This window comes from Copadichromis virginalis, linkage group LG2 (genome assembly GCF_057382275.1).
Source record: "Copadichromis virginalis isolate Kocher_CV1m ecotype Utaka linkage group LG2, C_Virginalis_male_GT1.1, whole genome shotgun sequence".
NCBI classification, from domain to species: domain Eukaryota; kingdom Metazoa; phylum Chordata; class Actinopteri; order Cichliformes; family Cichlidae; genus Copadichromis; species Copadichromis virginalis.
The window spans coordinates 30,139,525-30,159,445 of NC_140619.1; the positions used below are offsets into that span (position 1 = coordinate 30,139,525).

The 19,921-nt window shown below is 39.5% G+C and overlaps 3 protein-coding genes across 5 annotated transcripts; 1 reads left to right on the forward strand and 2 right to left on the reverse strand.

The window, feature by feature from the left end:
* The first annotated feature begins 135 nt into the window (after positions 1-135).
* On the forward strand, positions 136-3,937 carry LOC146717613 (uncharacterized). Of its 2 annotated transcripts, XM_085478560.1 has the most exons (4): positions 136-1,208; positions 1,578-1,637; positions 2,841-2,943; positions 3,251-3,937. In XM_085478560.1, exons 1-4 carry the CDS (start codon positions 1,005-1,007, stop codon positions 3,604-3,606), a joined length of 723 nt encoding a protein of 240 aa, XP_085334686.1. In that variant the 5' UTR covers positions 136-1,004; the 3' UTR covers positions 3,607-3,937. The 2 variants fall into 2 exon arrangements, with proteins under 2 accessions (XP_085334686.1, XP_085334687.1); XM_085478561.1 differs by lacking the exon at positions 1,578-1,637 and having other exon boundaries at positions 137-1,208.
* Positions 3,938-5,337: 1,400 nt separating this feature from the next.
* Positions 5,338-9,159, reverse strand: LOC146717614 (uncharacterized). Its single transcript, XM_085478564.1, has 7 exons — positions 8,925-9,159; positions 8,423-8,698; positions 7,419-7,706; positions 7,181-7,347; positions 7,003-7,095; positions 6,877-6,921; positions 5,338-6,767 (listed from the first exon to the last, which is right to left on the reverse strand). The coding sequence occupies exons 1-7, from the start codon at positions 8,962-8,964 to the stop codon at positions 6,603-6,605; spliced, it is 1,074 nt and encodes a 357-aa protein (XP_085334690.1). The 5' UTR covers positions 8,965-9,159; the 3' UTR covers positions 5,338-6,602.
* A 3,324-nt stretch (positions 9,160-12,483) lies between these two features.
* LOC146717615 (uncharacterized) lies at positions 12,484-19,319 on the reverse strand. 2 transcript variants are annotated; one of them, XM_085478563.1, is made up of 10 exons: positions 19,261-19,319; positions 18,988-19,030; positions 16,129-16,277; positions 15,864-15,996; positions 15,481-15,750; positions 15,114-15,398; positions 14,865-15,013; positions 14,663-14,773; positions 14,412-14,456; positions 12,484-14,256 (listed from the first exon to the last, which is right to left on the reverse strand). In XM_085478563.1, the coding sequence occupies exons 2-10, from the start codon at positions 19,025-19,027 to the stop codon at positions 14,077-14,079; spliced, it is 1,362 nt and encodes a 453-aa protein (XP_085334689.1). In that variant the 5' UTR covers positions 19,028-19,030; positions 19,261-19,319; the 3' UTR covers positions 12,484-14,076. The 2 variants fall into 2 exon arrangements, with proteins under 2 accessions (XP_085334689.1, XP_085334688.1); XM_085478562.1 differs by having other exon boundaries at positions 18,988-19,123; positions 19,261-19,297.
* Between the last annotated feature and the right edge of the window lie 602 nt (positions 19,320-19,921).

The window sequence follows — 19,921 nt, forward strand, 5'->3', positions numbered from 1 at the left end:
TTCTTCGTTTTTTTATTATTAAAACCATGTGAAGTCTTAACGTTTGATCCTGCAGCATTAAAATACAAGTCCCAGTGTGCAAATCTCTGTTTATCCCCGCTCAGCAGAGCTCTTTCCTCCCTCTGCTCCTCCTCCCCGAAGCCCCAGACGTGTTTGCACGTTGGAAACGGTCGTTAGAAACGCTGGAAGGAAGGGAGTGCCGAACGGGAACGGTGGCACGAAGGGCTTTTTCTCTCTCGCTCTCTCACTCTTTAAATGTTATGCAACATAATCCATCACAGAAGTGCATTTTGATGCAAGTTCAGAGACAAAGGAGCACCAACCTCGATCGCTGTGGGGCTCAGAGCTGAAATAAGAGGCTTTAGGAGACTCGTGGCCAGCTCACACTCAGAGTTTCGGTCGTTTTCTTGCAGATCTGCCCAGGAAACAAACCACTTTTGGATTCATACACTGCGGGAGTTTTTTTGTTGTTGTTTTTAACTGTAACTTTCCGTTACGTTTTGACTGATGATCTCATATCTCTATCGCTGCTGGATCTAAGCCTTTAACGGTTTCTTACCAAATATAGCTGGAGCGTCCTTGGGGAGCGCAGAGTTCCAGGATTGGATATTTTTTGCAGTGCAGCCAGAGTTTATAATTAAACACCAATAGTAATAATATCCTCCTGAAACCGAAAGGATTTTTAAACCTGTGTTTTATCTGAATTTCAAATTTTACACTTGAATGTCTTATTATTTTTAAAAGCGTGCGCCTTCTACTGCCTGTCCTTCTGCCTGTTGGTGCTACATGTTGATTTAAAACTCGGTGTGCAGTCAGCGAATGCTCCCAACAGAAGCCATTTTTAAGTCTGTGATTTTCTGTCTGAGTCACTGAACACGAGCTGCTCAACCTGCTCTGAGCAGCGTGAACCTGTGCGCGTTCACTTGGCACATTTTCCACACATTGTTCTCAAACCTCCTTTCAGTGACTCCGTGCGTCTGGGCTGAGAGCGCAGTGGATGTGCCATGGCTCGGGTTTTTCTTACTATCTGTGTGTTGGCTCTCGGCTTGACGGTGGCCTGGGCTGGAGCCGAAGCTCGGGCTGAGCAGGCCAAGGCGGACAGCCCATCGGTGGTTACCCTGCGTACCGTTTTCACGGGAACCTGCCAGGAGATCCACCGGTACGCGGAGTCGTTAGTGGGAACCAGCGTGATACGATCAGCTGCTGAGGTAAAGAGGGGAGGTGCACCGCGGGATAACGCTCTTTTCCTCCTTGCACTAGGAAGTGGATTTGAATTGTTAAAATGCGGTGGTCTAACTTCACTATTCTCTCAGTATTCTCGCTCTGTGCTTAACTGTACCCGATTACTAATTCTGAAAGCTCCAACCTTTCTCTTTAACCTTTCTCCACCCATCACTTCACCCTCTACACACGCATTCCCCTCCATGTGCTCTTCAACTTGATAATCTCCCTTCCTGATCCCCCATCATCTTCTCTGCCCTCATTTTTCTGTCTTCTCCTCACCCCTTCGCACTCTTCCACACGCTCATCTCCGCCTCCCTGCTCCTTCTACTACTGGTGGCTCCCTTTTCCCTCAGAGTGCAGTGTTGTTTCTTGAGTCATTGCTTGGTCAGGAGAACGTCGGTACATTGGCCATGGTAAGCAACATTCCTGGGTGTTTCCATCGTGCTGCCCTGACATGGTGCCTTAAACAGAGCCCACTCACTTGGTTCAGTTTAGCCCCATGTCGTGTCATGTCGTGTTACACCATATAGCGCTGAGAGTAGAGAAGCTGTGTGTTTCAGTACAGTGATATTTGCATGTAAGGGCTCACTTTACTTGTGAGCTTTTGTGTGTGTGTGTGTGTGGAAACGTCATTGTGCATTAGTAGTTCACCATGAATCACCTAGTGTGTCTGAATGTGTGAGTTAACTTCCCACATGCAGTCAAACTGAAAATAAAGCCTGTTTCTGCAACTTCAGATTTAAGCTAAACAAAAGATCTGGACGCTGTGCTGATAGTTCCCAGTAAAATCAGTGTAAAAGAGCAAAATCTTTGGTATAATAGTGTAATAAGTAAATAAGCCCGATTTTACAGTTATGAAAGCTTTAAAAGTTTTGGAAATTAAAACCAATAGAAGGTTATTACACCTGTTTATGAGTTACACAGACACTGGCATGAAGTTCTTAAGTTTGTGGCCTTGTGTAGTGCAACAGGTGCAGATTAGATATGCGTCCAACTCGCTGGGCTCCCCTTGACCTTGCAGTACTGTGTCTGTGTGTGTGTTGTTTTGTGAGTCGGGGGTGGAGGGTGCACAGGAATAGAGAGGGGTGCTGTCCAGCTGTCACCAGCACGCACAGCTGTTTGTCCAAGTCGGCACATCTTCTATCTTAAGATGCCGCTCATAAGATAAGAGATAAGATAAGATAAGATAGAACTTTATTAATCCCTCGGGTGGGTTCCTCTGGGAAATTCGACTTCCAAAAAAAGCACAGCAACGACCAAAGTTACAGTTACAGAACTGTTATATATATATATATATATACACACACACACACACACACATATATAAATACAGAGACAAATATAAATAAAATATACAAAGGGGATAAATAGAATAAATAGGAATAAAAAATAAAAATACAAGTGAAATAAGGGCTATTAAAGTTCCCAGCTGAATGCGATCAGTGAGTTTGTACCAGCTGCTCCTGTCAGCATTATGAATCACACTGCCTGCACATTGTCTTCTGTCGTCTCTCTGCATGGTTTTCAGTCTGGCCAGTATGCCATGTTACTTAATTGTGGCCTTGTGTAATAACAAATGTAAAGCATGTCTCCACCCTCCTTGCACACCACTCCAGTTTTTTGAGATGGTGATCCGATTCCTGGCCGAAGGAGCTGCCAGCGGCCTGAATGTCATCGCCGTTTACGTCACAGAGATCCTCAGAGTCACTGGATTTGATGGTGGGTAGCAGGATGAGTCCCTATGTGTGTGTCTGTTTGTGTGTGTGTGTGTGTGTGTGTGTGTGTGTGTGTGTGTGTGTGTGTGTGTGTGTGTGTGTGTGTGTGTGTGTGCTCACGTAAAGTTGAATCCATGGCAATAAAAAATGCAAGTGAAAATATGCAGACTTGCCTCTCCCTCCGGGCAATTTGTAAGCCACTCCTTTTTAATTGTAAGTGTTTGCTCTTGTTGCTTCCTGTGTAACAGAAAGTATTTTCAAGCTTTATTCTTTTTAACAACACGGCTAAGCTGGATTTCCTCCCTCCACAGCTACACTGAAACTGCCCCACTTTACTCCAGAGGGTGTGACGGCCGTCGCCCAGTGGGGTCTGGTGGCCCTCATTGGCTACTGGTTGCTGTCCATCGTTCTGCGTCTGCTGATTGGTGCGATAAAGCAGGTCTTCTGGATTATCAAAACTGTCTTGGGACTCTGGTTTTTTGGACTGATAGTGACTGATAAGCAAGCGTCCGCAGACACCACGGCAGTTCGACTGGCTGGCTTAGTGCTGGTATGCGTCTTTTTGACGCTGCTCACTTCGAGCTCTGAAAAGTCTTTTGTTGTGGAGGATCGACTGAGGCGCCTGGAGGGCCGAGTGAACGCAGTAGAGAGTAAGAAAAAGGAGTAGTGATGAGAAAAGGCAGACAGGAGTTAAGATGGACAAAGGTGATGGCAATGCAAGTTAAGAAAAATAGTAACTGATTTCTGTCAGCCTGTTTGTGTGAGATATGGGTAATAAAGTAATCTCTGGGATTTTTAATCAAAAATGTTCTTTTCGTCTGCAATCAAGCCACATGAAACTTGTTTACTATGACAAACAAAATGTATTGAAAGGCTACACAAGAAAAAAAATGACTGTGCATACAGGAAATAATTCCATAAATGAGATCATAACAGTCCTTTTCTGCCCTGTCTGTTGCACCATTTCAAACACAATAAAATATTTTACAAAATTTTCAGTTCAAAGAGAAAAGCTTCAGTCATGCAAACTCTGTGTGCATTTCAGCCAGCTGCTTACCATGACCACAGTTTCCACAGTGACAACTGAGCTAAATGAAAATGTTGTTTCCTTTGCAAGCACTGTGCAAAAAAGCAAAGTATTCTGTTCCTTTGGTACACATTCCTGGGGGTCAACCATCAAAGAATGATGAATGGTGAACCATTGAGATGCAAAAGTACAATCTTTGACCTTCTGGTATCACTAAGGGAAAGTCCATTACAGCAGCCAATCCAACTGATATTTTTGTCTGGGCTGAAGTGGTTGACCAACTGCCAGACCAGCGTAACCCAGCGTAATCATGCAGCTATCCTGATTGAGAACTTTCCATGCACTGATGGCATCTTAGATTAGGCTTCATAAGCACAAGCATCAAGCAACACATCTTATATTTGATGACTTATGTTCAATTAGCTACAGCCATGCCTCTTCACTCCCATCTGCCAGGCTGGGTCCCAACGGCTCTGTCATCTGGAAGCTTTTTAATCCTTTGGGTTCTTACCACCAATCTCCACCCCCACTGTCACATCAAGGGAATGGAGCAACCTGACCTCAGTGCCAAAATTATCACTTCTGCTTGCTCCCCTTCACCATCAATAGTCAAAATCCTCCTACGCTGTTCTTTGGTGGAGTGCCAAGCAGACCAGATACAATTCTATTGTGAAATCAACCTTTTTTTTCTCACCACATTAGTGAAAAAAGGAGGAAACTGATAGAGTGTTGCAGCTAAATGTATCTAAAATGAATTTCTTTTAAAAGATTAAAAGGATAAAGCAAGAATTAGACACCAGCTCTTCCTCTCACAGCTCTGCAACCCTTTTTATGCATTTGGATTTCCCAGGCCACAACTTCACTTAATTATACAGAAATGGCAAACCGATTCAGCAGCTAGCTTATGAACACTTTAGAGCACCTAAAGAGCCAGCTGTTTCCCTTAACAGAATTTAGAGAGCGTTAAATATTGGGCATATGTTCACCAGGTGTCCAAAACACAGATAAATGCAGATTTTGCAACTCCTTCCAAACTTTTCTTAGTTACTTAAAAGAAAATCTTCTAGTTACACTTCCCCAAAAACTTAAAAAGCAAAACAAACCCTAACTCAAGCTGTGAAAGAATGGAAGTGGATATTTTCACATTTTTGTTACACAATAGCATACATACTATAGCTTTTATAGGATTCCCACGTCTCTGATATAACCTACACAGAGATTGCCAATTATTGTGGGAAAAGGCTAAACAAAAACATATTAATTTTAAGTAACTTTAAGAAATTAAATGAGTCACACGAGGTTTTAGTGCTTAGAGTTTTATTTTGTGTGTTTCTTCTGCTATTACAAAGTTAGTTTGAACACATACTCCAGTTTTTAAAGCATGAGCTGATAAACCTTTTTAAATGTCTCTACACAGGACTACTTGTTGTGCGTGTCAGACAGGTCTGAGGTTCTGTTGTTTTTCTTCTCAAGACAGAAAAGCCTCAGGTGTAGTTTGAGTCCTGCTCTGCTTCCTGTCTTCTGTGAACCAGCTACTATGGCAGAAAGGAATTTATGTGCTTGGATGGGCTTTTGGCTCTCTAGTGACACTGTTGGAGGTGCTTTAAGTATTAGTGAAGGTAAACTGTGCAGGGGAACAAATGCAAATACCAAACAAGTTGTAGAGGTAGGATAATGCTAGCTTTAATGTAACAGATGTCTAAATACATGCTGATATGTCCATAAGGGTTTTTTAAAAGGTTTTACAGCATATAGTCTTCTCAGAAAGTGCTTAAATAACATACACACAATACACACAATCGACAGTACTTTCACAGGATGAAGGGGTATTGCACTTGTAACTAAATGTAACAGATCAAAAGTTCCCACATATGGACACAAATACATCAAATATATAAAAACAAAACATAAACCACATGTCAGGAGGGTAGGTCTTTGGTAAAGCATAGAAATATTTCCATATTGATGGCCCTTGCATTTCTAAGTTTGCTTTTTGTGTACAAGATATGATTAAATACTAAGATATGAACTCTTCATACAAGCAACAATAACAAAAAAGTCTAAAATAAGCGTCTTCATTAGCAGTCTCACATTTCATACAAACTGTGAATGCATCTTTCTCAGGAGCTAAAAACAGTTCCCTTATTTAAGTTAATATGACTCAGATTCCACATTTAACTGTAAAACCTCAGTTTTTGCAACGTGCCTACTGCATATATCTTCCCTGAAAATATCACATTCACAGTGGTCTGTAATGCATAACGTATTCCTGACAGAACTATAGAGAACAGAAAAATGTATTTACAGTAGTGTTGATTAATGTGCCGTATCCCTTAAAAATCACAACATAAAAAACAAAAAGACAGAGGAAAATCCGAAAATACATATTTTCTTTCTCCTTGATAAATATGGAACTACAGCAGGCAGCAGTGAAGACACAAGCTTCAAAATGTTTTTGGTTCTAAGGTTTTTTTTATCCATAAAAAACTATCTGTAGAAACATAAATTTGTAAATGTACCAGTGGTTACAAAACATTTTTTTTCTTGGCTCAAAGATGTCAGGCAAGCCTATTCCCTGAAATGTCAAATTATCCCTTCGTCACCGTACTAAAGAACACAGTTCAAAATCAAGACTTTTAGAAGAAGTTGAATTTTTCTGAGGTATAAACATCACAGTACGTTGAGGCTGAGCTGAGTGGCGGACCAGAATTGAAAATTGTCCCCTTCAATTCAAACCGTGGCTCAGGGTCGGAGGTGGGAGTGATGGTTGGAGCCTCTTCCTGCTTCGCCGGCGGTGTAACCTGGAGGAAAAAGACAGACGTGTCACTGCACATTTAGCCTTTAAACCAAGTCTCGTTTCTAAGTTTAAAGAAGTTTCAAAACTGCATTGAACATGCACTTAGGTCTCACCTCACAATAAGCAGGTGGAGAATCCGTAGCAGCAGAACTGTGTATCTGCAGAGTTCAACAACACACATTAATAGCAGGAAAGAGAGGAGAATAAAAATGGCTCCGGAGTTGAGTTCATACACTAACCAGCAGGTCAACTGGAGCATCAGGAGCCTCATCAGTGTTGGGTGGATTAGAGAGTTCACAGTGCTGGTTTGATCCCGGACCCACAGGCTCAAACTGCAGTTCGATTTAAACAGACAATATAAACACAACTAAAAAAAATAAATACACAAAAAGCAAAAAAATAGCAGATCATGTTCACCTCATGGTAATACACAGCAGGCTCGCTATCATTCTCTGCAGCTGCTTCTGAGTTCTCCTTTGCTGAGGATCTCTCACCACAACAGCAGTACTTGCAGCAACACCAGCACAGTGTGAAGAACAACGCACCACCACCAATACCGAGGTAAGCCTGACTGAACTGTGGCTCTGAAACAAAGTCTGTTAATCAGCCCAAAGCAAACTATACTGTATAATGAAAATGATCTTAGTTTATTTACCTTCCATTTCCAGGAAAACTACCAAGGCTTTGTCATCATTATCATCTCTGACTTCAAACCGTCCACTGCATGTCTTTTGGATGGCCTTGTGTACAATCCCACATGGCTTTAAAAGCTCAAACCCCACGCAATCCACTTGTTTCAAATCATGCTGCAGTCTGCCCTTAAGGACTATCGCAGTCTTACTGTTTTCGCCAGGGAAGAAGTAAATGTTGCAGGAGTGCGGTTCCAGATCAAAAGTGATGTTCAGGACTTGATTAGTCTCCAGGGTATAGCTCTTTGTGACCTCTGATAAAGAAAATATTAAAGTGATTTTTAAGTTAATGCACTAATGCATGAGGAATCTGTAGGAAGCAGGGGCAGCTCTAGGGGAGGGGTTGATGACGGGAAATCGTGAGGGACATACAAAGTGACACAATGCAAATGACAAAAATTACATATGGAGAAATAAATAACAAGTTAATATTTCAACTCATTGTAGGGTGTCTATAGGACTTTTATCAACGTTTCCCCCTCAGTTGCACATGGTGATTTCCCCTGCAGTGGACGGGGTTTTTAAGTATATGATGTGTTCAACTTTGTCTTGGTTCGTGGTGTAAGTTTTTTGGGGGGTTTTGTGTCCGATTTAAGGAAAATTAAGTTACTGTCGTGTATGATGCTTCTGAAGATGAGCTGTGAGAATCTTCATAAAACCAGAACCTGTCCTTTTAAAAAGGCTTAAAACGAACCAACCCATATGTCCTTTACCGAGCTTTAGATTTGCATTGCTCTGGTGGACTTTATAAAATCCAGTTTACAGAGTATAGAGCTATATGACTTAACTAAATGCATATTTGTTATATACCGCAGTTTGGCTTTAGAGACTTTAAATGTGCTGTTACAGTAGTGTTACGCTCTCATTGATTTGTAGGTCAATCTAACTATAGGCTTGTGGTAAAAGTTTAGCACACCTGTAGAAAAAGAAAAAAAACATTAGATAAATCAAGGACTAAAAAGATCCACACCTTTTACGTCAATGATCTTCGCATGCATCAATTCCCCATAGTTGTCTTTGAATATGTAGCGGCCACTGTCTTTTTGGGCTAAAGAACTGATGGTATATAAGGTCTCAGTCATCTTCCATCTACTGCCCTCTTTGGGCTGATCTTCGTCACGTTCCCACAAGATCGTCCCTTCTGATTTGTTCTTGGGGATTAACTCGATAAAGTGAACCCTTCTTGACACCCTCATCCTGAATCTGTTTCCATACTCCACTTCATAATTTTCAACATTTTCAAGGCCTGGAGAGGAGAGAAAAATTATTAATGTATGTTGTTATTGCAAATTACTTTTGCTAATTCTGGCATATTTACATTGACATGTTCATAATTATACCGTGTTATCAGAGTTAAGAAAATTGCACTTAAATACAATAATAAAGGGTGATCCTGAGCACTGATGCTGAGTCCCAGACTTCAGCATTATTAAAGCTGCTTTACTAACGTGGAAATGAGCTTCCTTACTTACCAACACCAAGACTGGCAACTAGAAGCAGCAATAAGATCATGATGATGTGCAGGGATTCAGAGATTCCGAGTCTCGAATAAACAGTTAGGCACAAAGCACCCTGCGTTTGGGGTTCATTTGTACCTCTTTTAGTATATAGACTTCATATTACACCTACCCTACATAAATACATGGGTAGTAGAAGAAGGTTACAAAGTTAATACGCGCCGGTACGCTGTTAAAGTCGCAAAACGGAGAAACATTTTGTAAGCCCACCCAAAGGGCGTTTCCTTCAGCGCACTAGTGATGCGTTTAAGGGTTTTACGGAAATTATTGTTAAAATATCGAACAAGAGGGTTCGGTGTGACTCGGCCTCAGCCCCTCAGTTCGATAAAAGATTGGCGAGGGGCTGTTAGGTCCACGAACAATAATAATATTTTTTATTAAAGGTTAATTGTTGTTGTTGTTATTAATACATTTAATAATAATAATAATAATAATAATAATAATAATAATAATAATAATAATGCATTTTATTTGAGGGCGCCTTTCAAAAACCCAAGGTCACCTTACAAAAAACAAAATTAATAAAAGGAACAGTTGTCATAAAATACATAAAATAAGTTAAAATTACAAAACAGAGCTTGACAACAGATAAAATCAGCATTAAAGCGAATAAGCCAGTTTAAACAGATGTGTTTTGAGCTGTGTCTTAAAATAGAAAGGGAGTCAATATTTCTTAGTGCAGGAGGAAGAGAGTTCCAGAGCCGGGAAGCAGAGCGACTGAAAGCTCTGTTCCCCATAGTAATAAGGTGTGAGGACGGAACAGTAAGATGAATAAGACTAAGGACAAGGATGGCAGCAGCATGGGGAGTAAGGAAGGGACGGAGTCGGTTAATATTACGTTTGACATTTGACAATATTGTTCAAATTACATAGATAGAGAGAGAGAGAGAGAGAGATAGAGAGATAGATAGAGAGAACCATGGAGAGGCTGCTAGGAAAGCTTCAAATGCAGAGAGTCAGGCAAGTCCCGAGGTGCCAGCTAAACAGTAAAAACAAGGAAGGAGGAAGAGGAGGAACCATCATGGGAGGATAGGCCCCTGCAGAGCATGTACCACCGGCAGATAGAGGAGGTGACTGACATCCAGAAATCCTACCAGTGGCTGGATAAAGCTGGACTTAAAGTCAGCACAAAGGATATTGGAAGCACAGGAACAAGCTCTGAGCACAAAATCCATAGAGGCTGGGGTCTATCACACTAGGCAAGGCCCCAGGTGCAGACTGTGTAAAGATGCCCCTGAGCTAATCCAGCACATAACAGCAGGATGCAAGATGCTGACAGGCAGGGCATACATGGGACGCCATATCCAAGTGGCCAGCATAGTATACAGGAACATCTGTGCCAAGTATGGCCTGGAAGTCGAGAGGGGGATTTATTTTATTATTATTTTTAGAATGAAATCAAAATTTCAAGACAAATTTTAAAATGTTATTTTGAGAAAAAAGCTAAATTTGAATTTAAGTTGAATTTAATCTCAAAATAGTATTTCAAGTTTATTCTCAAATTTGTATGTTGAATTTCTCATTGAAATACTATTTTGGAGAATTAATTGGAAATTTTGAGATTAAAGTCGAAATAGTATCTTGACTTTCATCTTGGATATCTTTTATTGTCATCTTTAATTTTAAGAATTAAGTCAACATTTCTAGATTAATCTTGAAACACTTCTAAGAAAATGAAGTTGAAACAGAATCTAATTACTTTGGTAATCTCCACGCTTTTCTGCCACTACAAGACTCATTTTGGTTTTGAGTGAAATTTCCTTTTAATACACTTAAGATCCATGTACCCTTTGAGTGACTTATGGAAGCTTTATGTGTAGATTTACATAATATCCCAATTCAGCTTTGGCTGTAACAGAGTTAACGCTAAATAGCAAAGATATATATGGGGTCAGTTATGTGACAGACAGAGCTCATTAAGCAGGCAGGTGTGAGCCTGGTTGCTATAGCGACACCATCCAGTGGCACCACACACACACACACACACACACACACACACACACACACACACACACACACACAAACAGACATACACCTCTCTGCTGCTGCTTTAACCCTTTAAAACCGGTCGGAGTTTGTTGTTGTTGTTTTTTTACCTTCGGAGCCCTTATAAGCCTGTACTGGTGTTTTTAAAAGTCATGTTTGACTTCATACTTTTCTGAATAGTTTCTGGGATGCTTAGAACTCAAATTGCACTGCTGAAAATAGTTTATTTTGATGTATATGCTGTATTTTTGCAAATTTGCATTATGATATTTATTTTCATTTTTCCAGCAGTATATAAAAAATTGGTGTGAAGACACTCAAAATAAATTTCCTGTTGCTAGAAACTATTTTGTGCAACTTTTTTGTATTTACAAACTTCTTAAATTTCTCTAACTAGAAATATATGTAAAAAAAAAAAAAGATTTTCAATTTTTTGTAGTGTATTGTACTTTTTTGCAATTTATGTAGTTATTATAGACTTAATGCACACATATTACCCAATTTTGGGCTATAACAGCTATACTGATGTACAGCAACTTGAAATGCTCCCAAAAATGGCACTACAGCATGTAAAAATATAAATATAACTCTAGTGGACTTGGTTCTATGGTAGGTCCTAAAGGTTTAAATAAACAGAAAAGTCATTGTGAAACAAATGCTTCCCAAGAAAATACTACAAGTCGTATTGACAAAAATAAATGCTTTTCAGCATTCACACTAATAAAGATTTGAATAACAATACTGTCAATACTTATCAGCATTCACACTAATTAACAAAAAATCCAATTTAGGATTTTTTTTTAAACAAGAACAAAAGACAGGGTGAACTTGTATTTAGAAATGCATATCTAACAGGGCTCTGGAGGTAGAGCAGGTCATCCACTAATCAGAAGGTTGGTGGTTCAATCCCTGGCTGTTATAATCTGCATGCCAAAGGATTCTTGGGATACTGAACCCCAAGTTACTCACCGATATGATAAGTGTGAATGCTACATAGAAAGCACTTAAGTACAAAAACAGTAGAAAAAAGTACTTCAAGTGGAAAGGTTCTTTATAAGAAACAGTCTATCTAAAAAATTCTATTATCAAACAGATTGGTTGATGCAGGATAGTTTAATTCTCATTAAGATTTTCAGTTACACAACAATAGCTGCCTGCCACCAAATGAGATGTAAAAACAATTCCTGATCCTGATTCTATCACATTTGTAAAACAAATTGAGCCAGGGGAGTCCTGAATTGGGGTCCTTTCCCCGAAATGTAAACACATATACATTCACTCAGGTGAGAACAGATTCTATTTATCATCACATACCAGGGTTTAATGTTTTCCAACAGAAGACAGCCCAGACATGGTCACACGGCACGTGGAGCAGCTTACCTTCAAACATTTACCACAAATTTTGAGCCTCCTTTACTTGGACTGAACTGTACTGGTCCATAATAAATAAATAAATAAATAAATATATATATATATATATATATATATATATATATATATATATATATATATATATACATATATATATATATATATAAAATCAGATGAAAAGTTTAATCCCATGCCGTAGCAATTATTCTCAGGCTTTATACCAGGAATGGACCAGGAATGAACAGGTAGACAGGTATTATTAATGTAAGTTAGAGAATTTTTCATGGAGTTCCACAGAGTTCTGTCCTAGAACCAATACTTTTTACATTATACGTTTCCCCTCATGCAATGTTATTACAAAACACATGCATTTTCATTGCTATGCAGATGAAACCAAGTTATATTTATCTACGAAATATGATAACACCATGCAATTACTTAAACTACATGCATGTAGGCAAAGGAACATCCATGCAGGAATTAACATCTGCACATCAACTTTCTATAAGAGCTGCATAGTAGCAAACTCTCCAAAACCAGCTTTTTTAAATGTCTGTCAACATACAAATGCTCTTATAATTAAATGAGTTACAGTTGCATTAGAAGCTATTACAACTGTAACGCTAATTGTAATGTTGAAAATCTAACCCTCTAGTTTCCATGCAAATTTTAAGGGGCTCTTCCATTTAGATTTTTTAAAATGTAAGAAGTAGTGGTGTTGTTATTCCACTGTGTCCCCACACGTGTGCGTGTGCATGTGTGTGTGTGTGTGTTAGAGAGAGAGTGAGACAGAAAGAGGGAGCGAGACAGAGGGACAGAGTTGAAAAATTCATATAAGCTCTTTAAGGTCTTTTTCAAATCATTACACTAATTCCATATTCAGACATCTTCATGCAATGCAAACAACTATCAGAATTTTACATACATTATATAAACGATACATGTTTTTCAATGCCCGATAAAACTTTTATACAAGCTTCTGTTTAAAGATATACAGAAGCAGTTATACTTGTATTGCATTTGAGAATTTGACAATATAAAAAGGCATATTTAAAAATTGCCCACCATCCCTCAAAACACAATGATAAAAGCTACAAACAAGTGATGTATGGAGCTGGATGCACATAACAGAGGTAGAAAATACCCATGGAAGCAAAAGCTAGCAACATTATCCAGCCTGATATCACGGCAAAGCATGTAATAGGCACGTTGGTCCACCGTATCTATTACACACTTTGCCAAGATACTGGACTACATTATCTGTCATTCCATAAATATCCATAAATAGCCTGTGAAGAGAAGCAAAGCAGACACTATTTCATGCAAGTAACAATTCTAATTTATTGTAAATGCGTTTATATTGCACAATTTAATAAAACCCTGATTCCTGTAATTCACACTTAAGCTGCTGTAACAGAATATTTGGAGGACAACACTGAGTGAGATTTATGTTCTCATACCTGAGGAAAATTTAGGAAAAAAAATAAAAATTCCAAAGCTTTCCAGAACCAAACTGTTTGCAAGACATGAACTTACAAATTTACAAGCAATCTTGTTAACTGAAAAAATATATTTGGAATCCATACATTTTACAACAGCACATCTTTGTGTGAAAGATAAAAAAACGGATCATGCATCAACACAGTGCGATTAACATCTGTCTGCATGGTCCTTTTCCTGTCCGTGTATGGCTTTGCAAAGATGAAAATGGAAACAATAATAAACTCTACCTGAATTTTCAGCATACTGTTTACGGAAAGTTTAGTTTGTCTGAGTTATAAACATCACAGATAGTTGTGTTTGAAGTAAGAGATGGTGCAAAAGGCATGTCTAATCCTTTCAGTTCAAATTGCGGCTCCGGGTCTGATGAGAGGAAGTCTGGACCGACTGAGGGAGCTGGAGTGGAAGCCTGGTTTTCAGGTACTGAAACCTGGAGACATCGGTAAAACGAAAAAAGGTGCATAAGCACAGTGGTTAAAATGAATCAGTCACTGACAGGCCAAAAATGCCTCTGAATGAGGAAATTTCTGTTCTTAGTTTTATGCATTCATGGGGATTTTTGTATGTTTGTTTGTGTGTATGTACCTCAGGCTGAGCGGGGTTCTCATGGATATTCACTTTGTGGTACAACTGTGAAGTTAGGAAAAAGCACATGAGTCAGAAGAGGAAAGAGGATGAGCGCTAATGTGAGTTGCCAGGCAGTCCCAGACGAGATAAAGACTTAGTGCCCCAATCCATAAATAACTACTATTTCTTTTTAAAACAACAAAAGTGGCTGAGTTCCTTTCACCTCTCTTTTATCTTTGCCTTGAATATAAATCAAGCTTTACACCTACCAGTGGCTCAGAGGAGGTAGCTGAAGGTTGTGTAGAAATATGAGAATTCACAGGCTGATAAGACAAAGCTGAAGGATGTGAGTAACTTGGGCACGCAGGTTGATTCTCAATCTGTAATTGGAATAAGAATTTTAAAATTTTAAAATAAGAACATCAAATATTAACACAGCTGGTCTTAATTTCCACTTAAAAGAATACTTACATGATAATATACAGCAGGTGCAGGTGAGGCTGCAGTCTGAGGAGCAGACTTGTCCCTTTTACAGCACTTTTTACAACAACAGCAACAGCAGATGATCCCGACGACAATCAAGGCAATAACGGCCATAAATATAAACTGTGGCAACATTTCTGTAAGAGTATGGAGAAAGTTAGGGAATATGGTGTAGAGGGTGGGGGTTGATGTTAGTTAGAACTTCTACTCTATGAGGAGAAATGCTCTGTTGCTTACCAGGGGTCACTTCAAGCCGAGCACTCAAGATCAGGTTGCCATCTGGGTCTCTGAACTCAAAGGTGCCAGAGTCTCTAATTTCTGTAGAATTTATAATTATGCCATCCATCACTGCATGAATTCTGCCAGAAAAGCGATTATCTTTTATGATCAGACTGCCATCCATCAGTGTTTCAGGATCCATTTGGCCCTCAGGTGTAAAAGTCACGGTCCACTTCTTAGGACCCCGAGGGTATTCAATGAGAATGTGCTCATTCCACCTTGTTTCATAGTGTCTGGTTTGTTCTGTTAGTGACACAGATCAGACTTCATTAGAACATTTAATCTGGTAAAATGCAGAAATCTCACAGGCAGCTTCTCACATCACCTTTTACTTTGAGCAGCACCTTGGCCAACACAGAGTGGTTCTTATCCATGAAGTTGTAGTACCCACTGTCTGCCTGAGTGAGGTAAGACAGCTGCCAATTACCGTTTTTCACCTCAGCTCTGCTTTCTCTGATCTGAGAGTCTGTGCGATTCCACAGGATCTTTGGCTGGTCCGGACTGTGAAGGGGAGTAAACTCCAGGATTTCAGCCCATCTAGGGATAGAGTCCTCCCACGTATAGTAGTAATCCCTTGTGACATTTTTAGCACATTCTTAAAATGCAGATTAAGAAAAAAAAGGAGGGGACTTGTGCTTAGGAACAGGTAGCTAAAACACATACCTTTATATTTTTGATCTAAATATACAGTACAGTTCAAATTCTTACCCAAGACTTTCAGTTCAACAACATCTTGTCGCTGGTAGCCACCAGATGAGACAGAATAAATTCCTTCATCTCTTTTTTCTACATCTGTAAGATAAATTGAGCCAGGAGAGACTCTAAAGCGTGTGTCTTTTGCCTGAAAGATAGACAGCACATATATATTCCTCAGATTATAACATATTCTATATACTTTGATTTAATTGTTTCAAACATAGGCCTAACATTTATCATATTGCCGAAATGTAATGGTCACATAGAGGCTGCTCACCATCCCATTATTTATAACAACTTTTTTGGATCCCGTATTAGTTTCAGTAAAGTATATTGGTCCAGTATAACGTGAGGGTATATAATTAGATGGAAACTGCCACCTCCTGCCATAGCACACCTCATCAGTTTGTATACCAGAGGATGAACCTTTAATCAAAAAGATGCAAGAGAAGAAGAGACAGATGGAGGTAGTGTTAATGTAACTGAAACCACAAACATCTGACAACATAATATCAGTTGTTTCCATTAATATACCAAACACACACACACACACATACCGGTATTTTGTTACACTCTGAAAGTAATTTTGAAGACAAGGTTCTGGAACCTCACTGAATTTACACAAATGCAGCAGCATAAAAAAGCATTCTCATCCCCAAAGCACGAGGCAGAGTAAAGTATAACTCTCAATCTGATGAATTAACTCACATTCGTCATAAAGCATCAGAAATAAACCAAGTTATTATTAGCTGAATGAAGGAAATACATGAACAACATCTCACATCAGTAAATTACCCTATTTTCAGCTCAGTCACCACAGCAGCTCCAAACCATTAAACCATTTCTGCCTTGCCTGTAACTTTGTCTCCAAACGGTTCAACCTGATTGGTCCCTCTGATGCACTCACTTCATTAGCCGCTATTCTCAAACCAGCAATGGCTGACCATCTTAGAACAGCAACTGGCCACTTTTAGATATCAGCACTACTGAGCCATTAACTCAAACCCATACATTACAAACAGCGAGGTGTATTAATGAAGCCAGATCTATGGCTTGACCAGCTATGCTGAGATGGCTAAGCTCAAAGTAAGAGTCACTGTGGTCATTTATGCTGGTGGCGGTCCTGGCCTGTTTGGCGCCCGGGGCGAACACTCCCTGTTTGTTTACTTGCACCGCGGTAACTGGAGCCTCGTCGTCTCGTCTCTCTATATACTGGACTGTATATAGCGGAGATGACAATAAAGTTTACTTTGACTTCAGCACAGCTACAAGCAGGCGCTCCTGCGCTCACTTTTCGCGTATAGAATTTCGAAAAAACATCGGTGCAAATTATAAGTCTGTATCATAATGTCTGGTGTTTTCGTGTTTGTTGTTTAGTTTTTATTTTGTTTTATTTTGCGAGTTGGTTATTAGATGCTGCTTCAGCCAGCCAGAGAATCCCCCGCCCTCTCCTCTCTGTGCCGTAAACAGCAGGCGCACCTCGCAAACGGAGGGCGCCCTTACTCCCAGGAAATGGGCGATAGAAAACCGATCGGTGCCTATGCCATTCCCAATATGCGCTGGCTGATGTCGGGGCAGCATGAGTACGAGCAATTTTTTATTTTTTGCCGATGCCCGTGATGCCGCCCCCCACCACGATGCCGCCCTGGGCAGCCGCCCGTTTCGCCCGTATCAAAAACCGCTAGGGAGCAGGTCAGGTTTCAATTTAAATCCTCCAGAAACGCAACGTGTTCACTGATTCTTTTATTTACAGCATGTTTTAGCTGTTAAGCGAAACCTTATTAAAAACCAATGAATGAAGCACAGAGTGTACAGGAATGTGCACATATAATTAATCAATTCGATATAAAAAGTATAAAAAAAATTTAGCAACAGATTAAAACCACGTATTGTTATATATAGGAATACGTGGTTTTAATCTGTTGCTAAGTTTCTTTAGCACTGCTGGAATTGCAGCTCCATGAACATTGAACATAAACCATGAACACCGTTTCAACTAATAAAATACCAAAAAGTTGACTCTGTTCAGCTAGACAAAGGATTAACTTTTTGGGATGTCCTTATCTGGATGATTGAGCATGCATCAAGACAACCAATAAAATAATTACACTTTGATCTGCTGACAAACTGCCATTCGGCAGAAACGCTGCCTATTCGGATATTGGACAATGGCCTTTAACGTTTAAATAGATCCAGTTTAAAGTTTCAGAGCTCTAATCTGCAGCTGTTACCTTAAACAGCAGTGATAACGTGATTAACTTGAATGGATATGATATGTTTTTTCTTTAAATATTATAAATGACCATTTTAAGCGCCACTCTTAGGGGATTATCGCATGCGGACGATGAGTCACGTGACGCTGCAAAACGCCCATATTTACGTGTGAGCGCTCACAGAACCGGAAGCAGAAGACAAATAAAGAATAAGAAAAAGTTGATTGCCACCGTCGTGCTACCCGTTATCTCTGACTGAGGTTATATGTTTTGTCAAACCAGCTAACGGAAAGAAATCTCGGCTGTGCTGAATTTTCTGGTTTCCGTCGTGTAAACATTTCCTTTCACTTTGCGGCTAAAGACATTAATGACAATGCATAAATACCGTGAATAGTTTAAAACACATAAATATGTAACTGTATATTTATATTTCAATGAAATTAATCAGATTATTGTTTTGTTTTCTTTCGAAAAACAATAAAAAAAAAACCCAATATGCTTGCTTATTTATTTATTTTTATTTATGGGTGGATGTACGTTGATAGGTGTTTATGTTTCCCAAATAATTTATTGATAAATGAAATGCACCAAGCACTAATTCTGGGAATAGCAGATGGGTGTGGAGACAATGCGTATTGTTCTTCCTGTGTTCTGCTACTGATTTAAATTGCATTAGTCTACAGCAGCCCCACAACACCAAACGTCTTTTACTACAACATGCACGCACTTTAATTCGCTCCGGCAGAGTGCCACTTAACACCTGGCTCCACGGAGAGATTGGATAACTTTGTACATGCTGTATCCACGGAGTGTGTGGCATGGAAATCAATTAACGTTTGTTGTAAATAATCCCAAACCATCGAGCGTTGTATTTCAGATTTCAGGTGTTTATATGTTAGAATGTGGGAATGAGCTCTACTCACCGAAGAAGACAATGGAAAACATCAAAAACACAAGCGACATGTCCTGCAGAAAAAGAGCAGAGAGGTGACTTGAGGCTCTTTTTTCTGAGTGTTTTTTCCCTCAGCTTCCAAGACCAAATCCGTACCGCATTCCCTTCTATAATGAAATGTTCGGATAACACACAAAAATTAACCCCGAAAATAGCAAATCAGTGACACAGGTGATGTTCAGTATTAAAAAGCCTGACTAAGAAGAAGTTGTGGACAAACAGAAAAAGAATAATGAGACCGTACTTCTTTTGTGTGATTGAGTTCTGTGCGTCCTGCAGCTGCTGGGTGGAGAAAAGAAGGACTGGGCGTGACTTAGGCTCCACCTCTCCCACTGTAACTGCATACAGGGCCCATCTCCCAGGATACTTTTCAATAACAAACCAGGCATTTGTGTTGTTTCTGCCTCCAAGATCGCTTTTAAAACCACCATATCATAAATAAAAGCAGTTTAAAGGGGATAAAAATACAACTTTTTGCACCGTTTTGTTGGCTGCCGTCCCATTTCAAGTGAATTCAGTAGGAATGAATTCTAAAGGAATCGCAGTCAAGACGTTTTTAAACATGTTACATAAAAACACTGGGAAATAACTGGTCCGGCACCATAAAACCTGCTTTATTTTAATCATGTATATAACCTATACTAAAAACATATTTAAAGTGTCAGCATGTGCACTGTTAAGGACTTTACTTATCTCATGTGACACTTATCTCATGTAAACCTCCCCAAATAAAGATAAACCACACACACTCCTGAAACAGCAAGTTTGCTCATTTACAAAGACACGAACAGTCTCTAATTTTTATGTTTGTTTCATTTCAACGGAGAGAGACAAACGTCAGGTGTGCCCATGTGGCACACAGATAAATCAGTTTTGTCATTTTACATTTATTTCTTATCATTTAA

Excerpts from the sequence above, each read along its gene's own strand:
- LOC146717614 (XM_085478564.1), bottom strand. The coding sequence starts at position 8,964 with ATGATCTTATTGCTGCTTCTAGTTGCCAGTCTTGGTGTTG. Across the intron at positions 7,348-7,418 it reads AGTTTTCCTGGAAATGGAAG|AGCCACAGTTCAGTCAGGCT; the intron begins GTAAATAAACTA and ends ACTTTGTTTCAG. Across the intron at positions 7,096-7,180 it reads CTGCTGTGTATTACCATGAG|TTTGAGCCTGTGGGTCCGGG; the intron begins GTGAACATGATC and ends ATCGAACTGCAG.
- LOC146717613 (XM_085478560.1), top strand. The coding sequence starts at position 1,005 with ATGGCTCGGGTTTTTCTTACTATCTGTGTGTTGGCTCTCGGCTTGACG. Across the intron at positions 1,638-2,840 it reads ACGTCGGTACATTGGCCATG|TTTTTTGAGATGGTGATCCG; the intron begins GTAAGCAACATT and ends ACACCACTCCAG. Across the intron at positions 2,944-3,250 it reads CAGAGTCACTGGATTTGATG|CTACACTGAAACTGCCCCAC; the intron begins GTGGGTAGCAGG and ends CTCCCTCCACAG.
- LOC146717615 (XM_085478563.1), bottom strand. The coding sequence starts at position 19,027 with ATGTCGCTTGTGTTTTTGATGTTTTCCATTGTCTTCTTCG. Across the intron at positions 15,014-15,113 it reads TCGGCTTGAAGTGACCCCTG|AAATGTTGCCACAGTTTATA; the intron begins GTAAGCAACAGA and ends ATACTCTTACAG. Across the intron at positions 14,457-14,662 it reads CTACCTCCTCTGAGCCACTG|TTGTACCACAAAGTGAATAT; the intron begins GTAGGTGTAAAG and ends CTAACTTCACAG.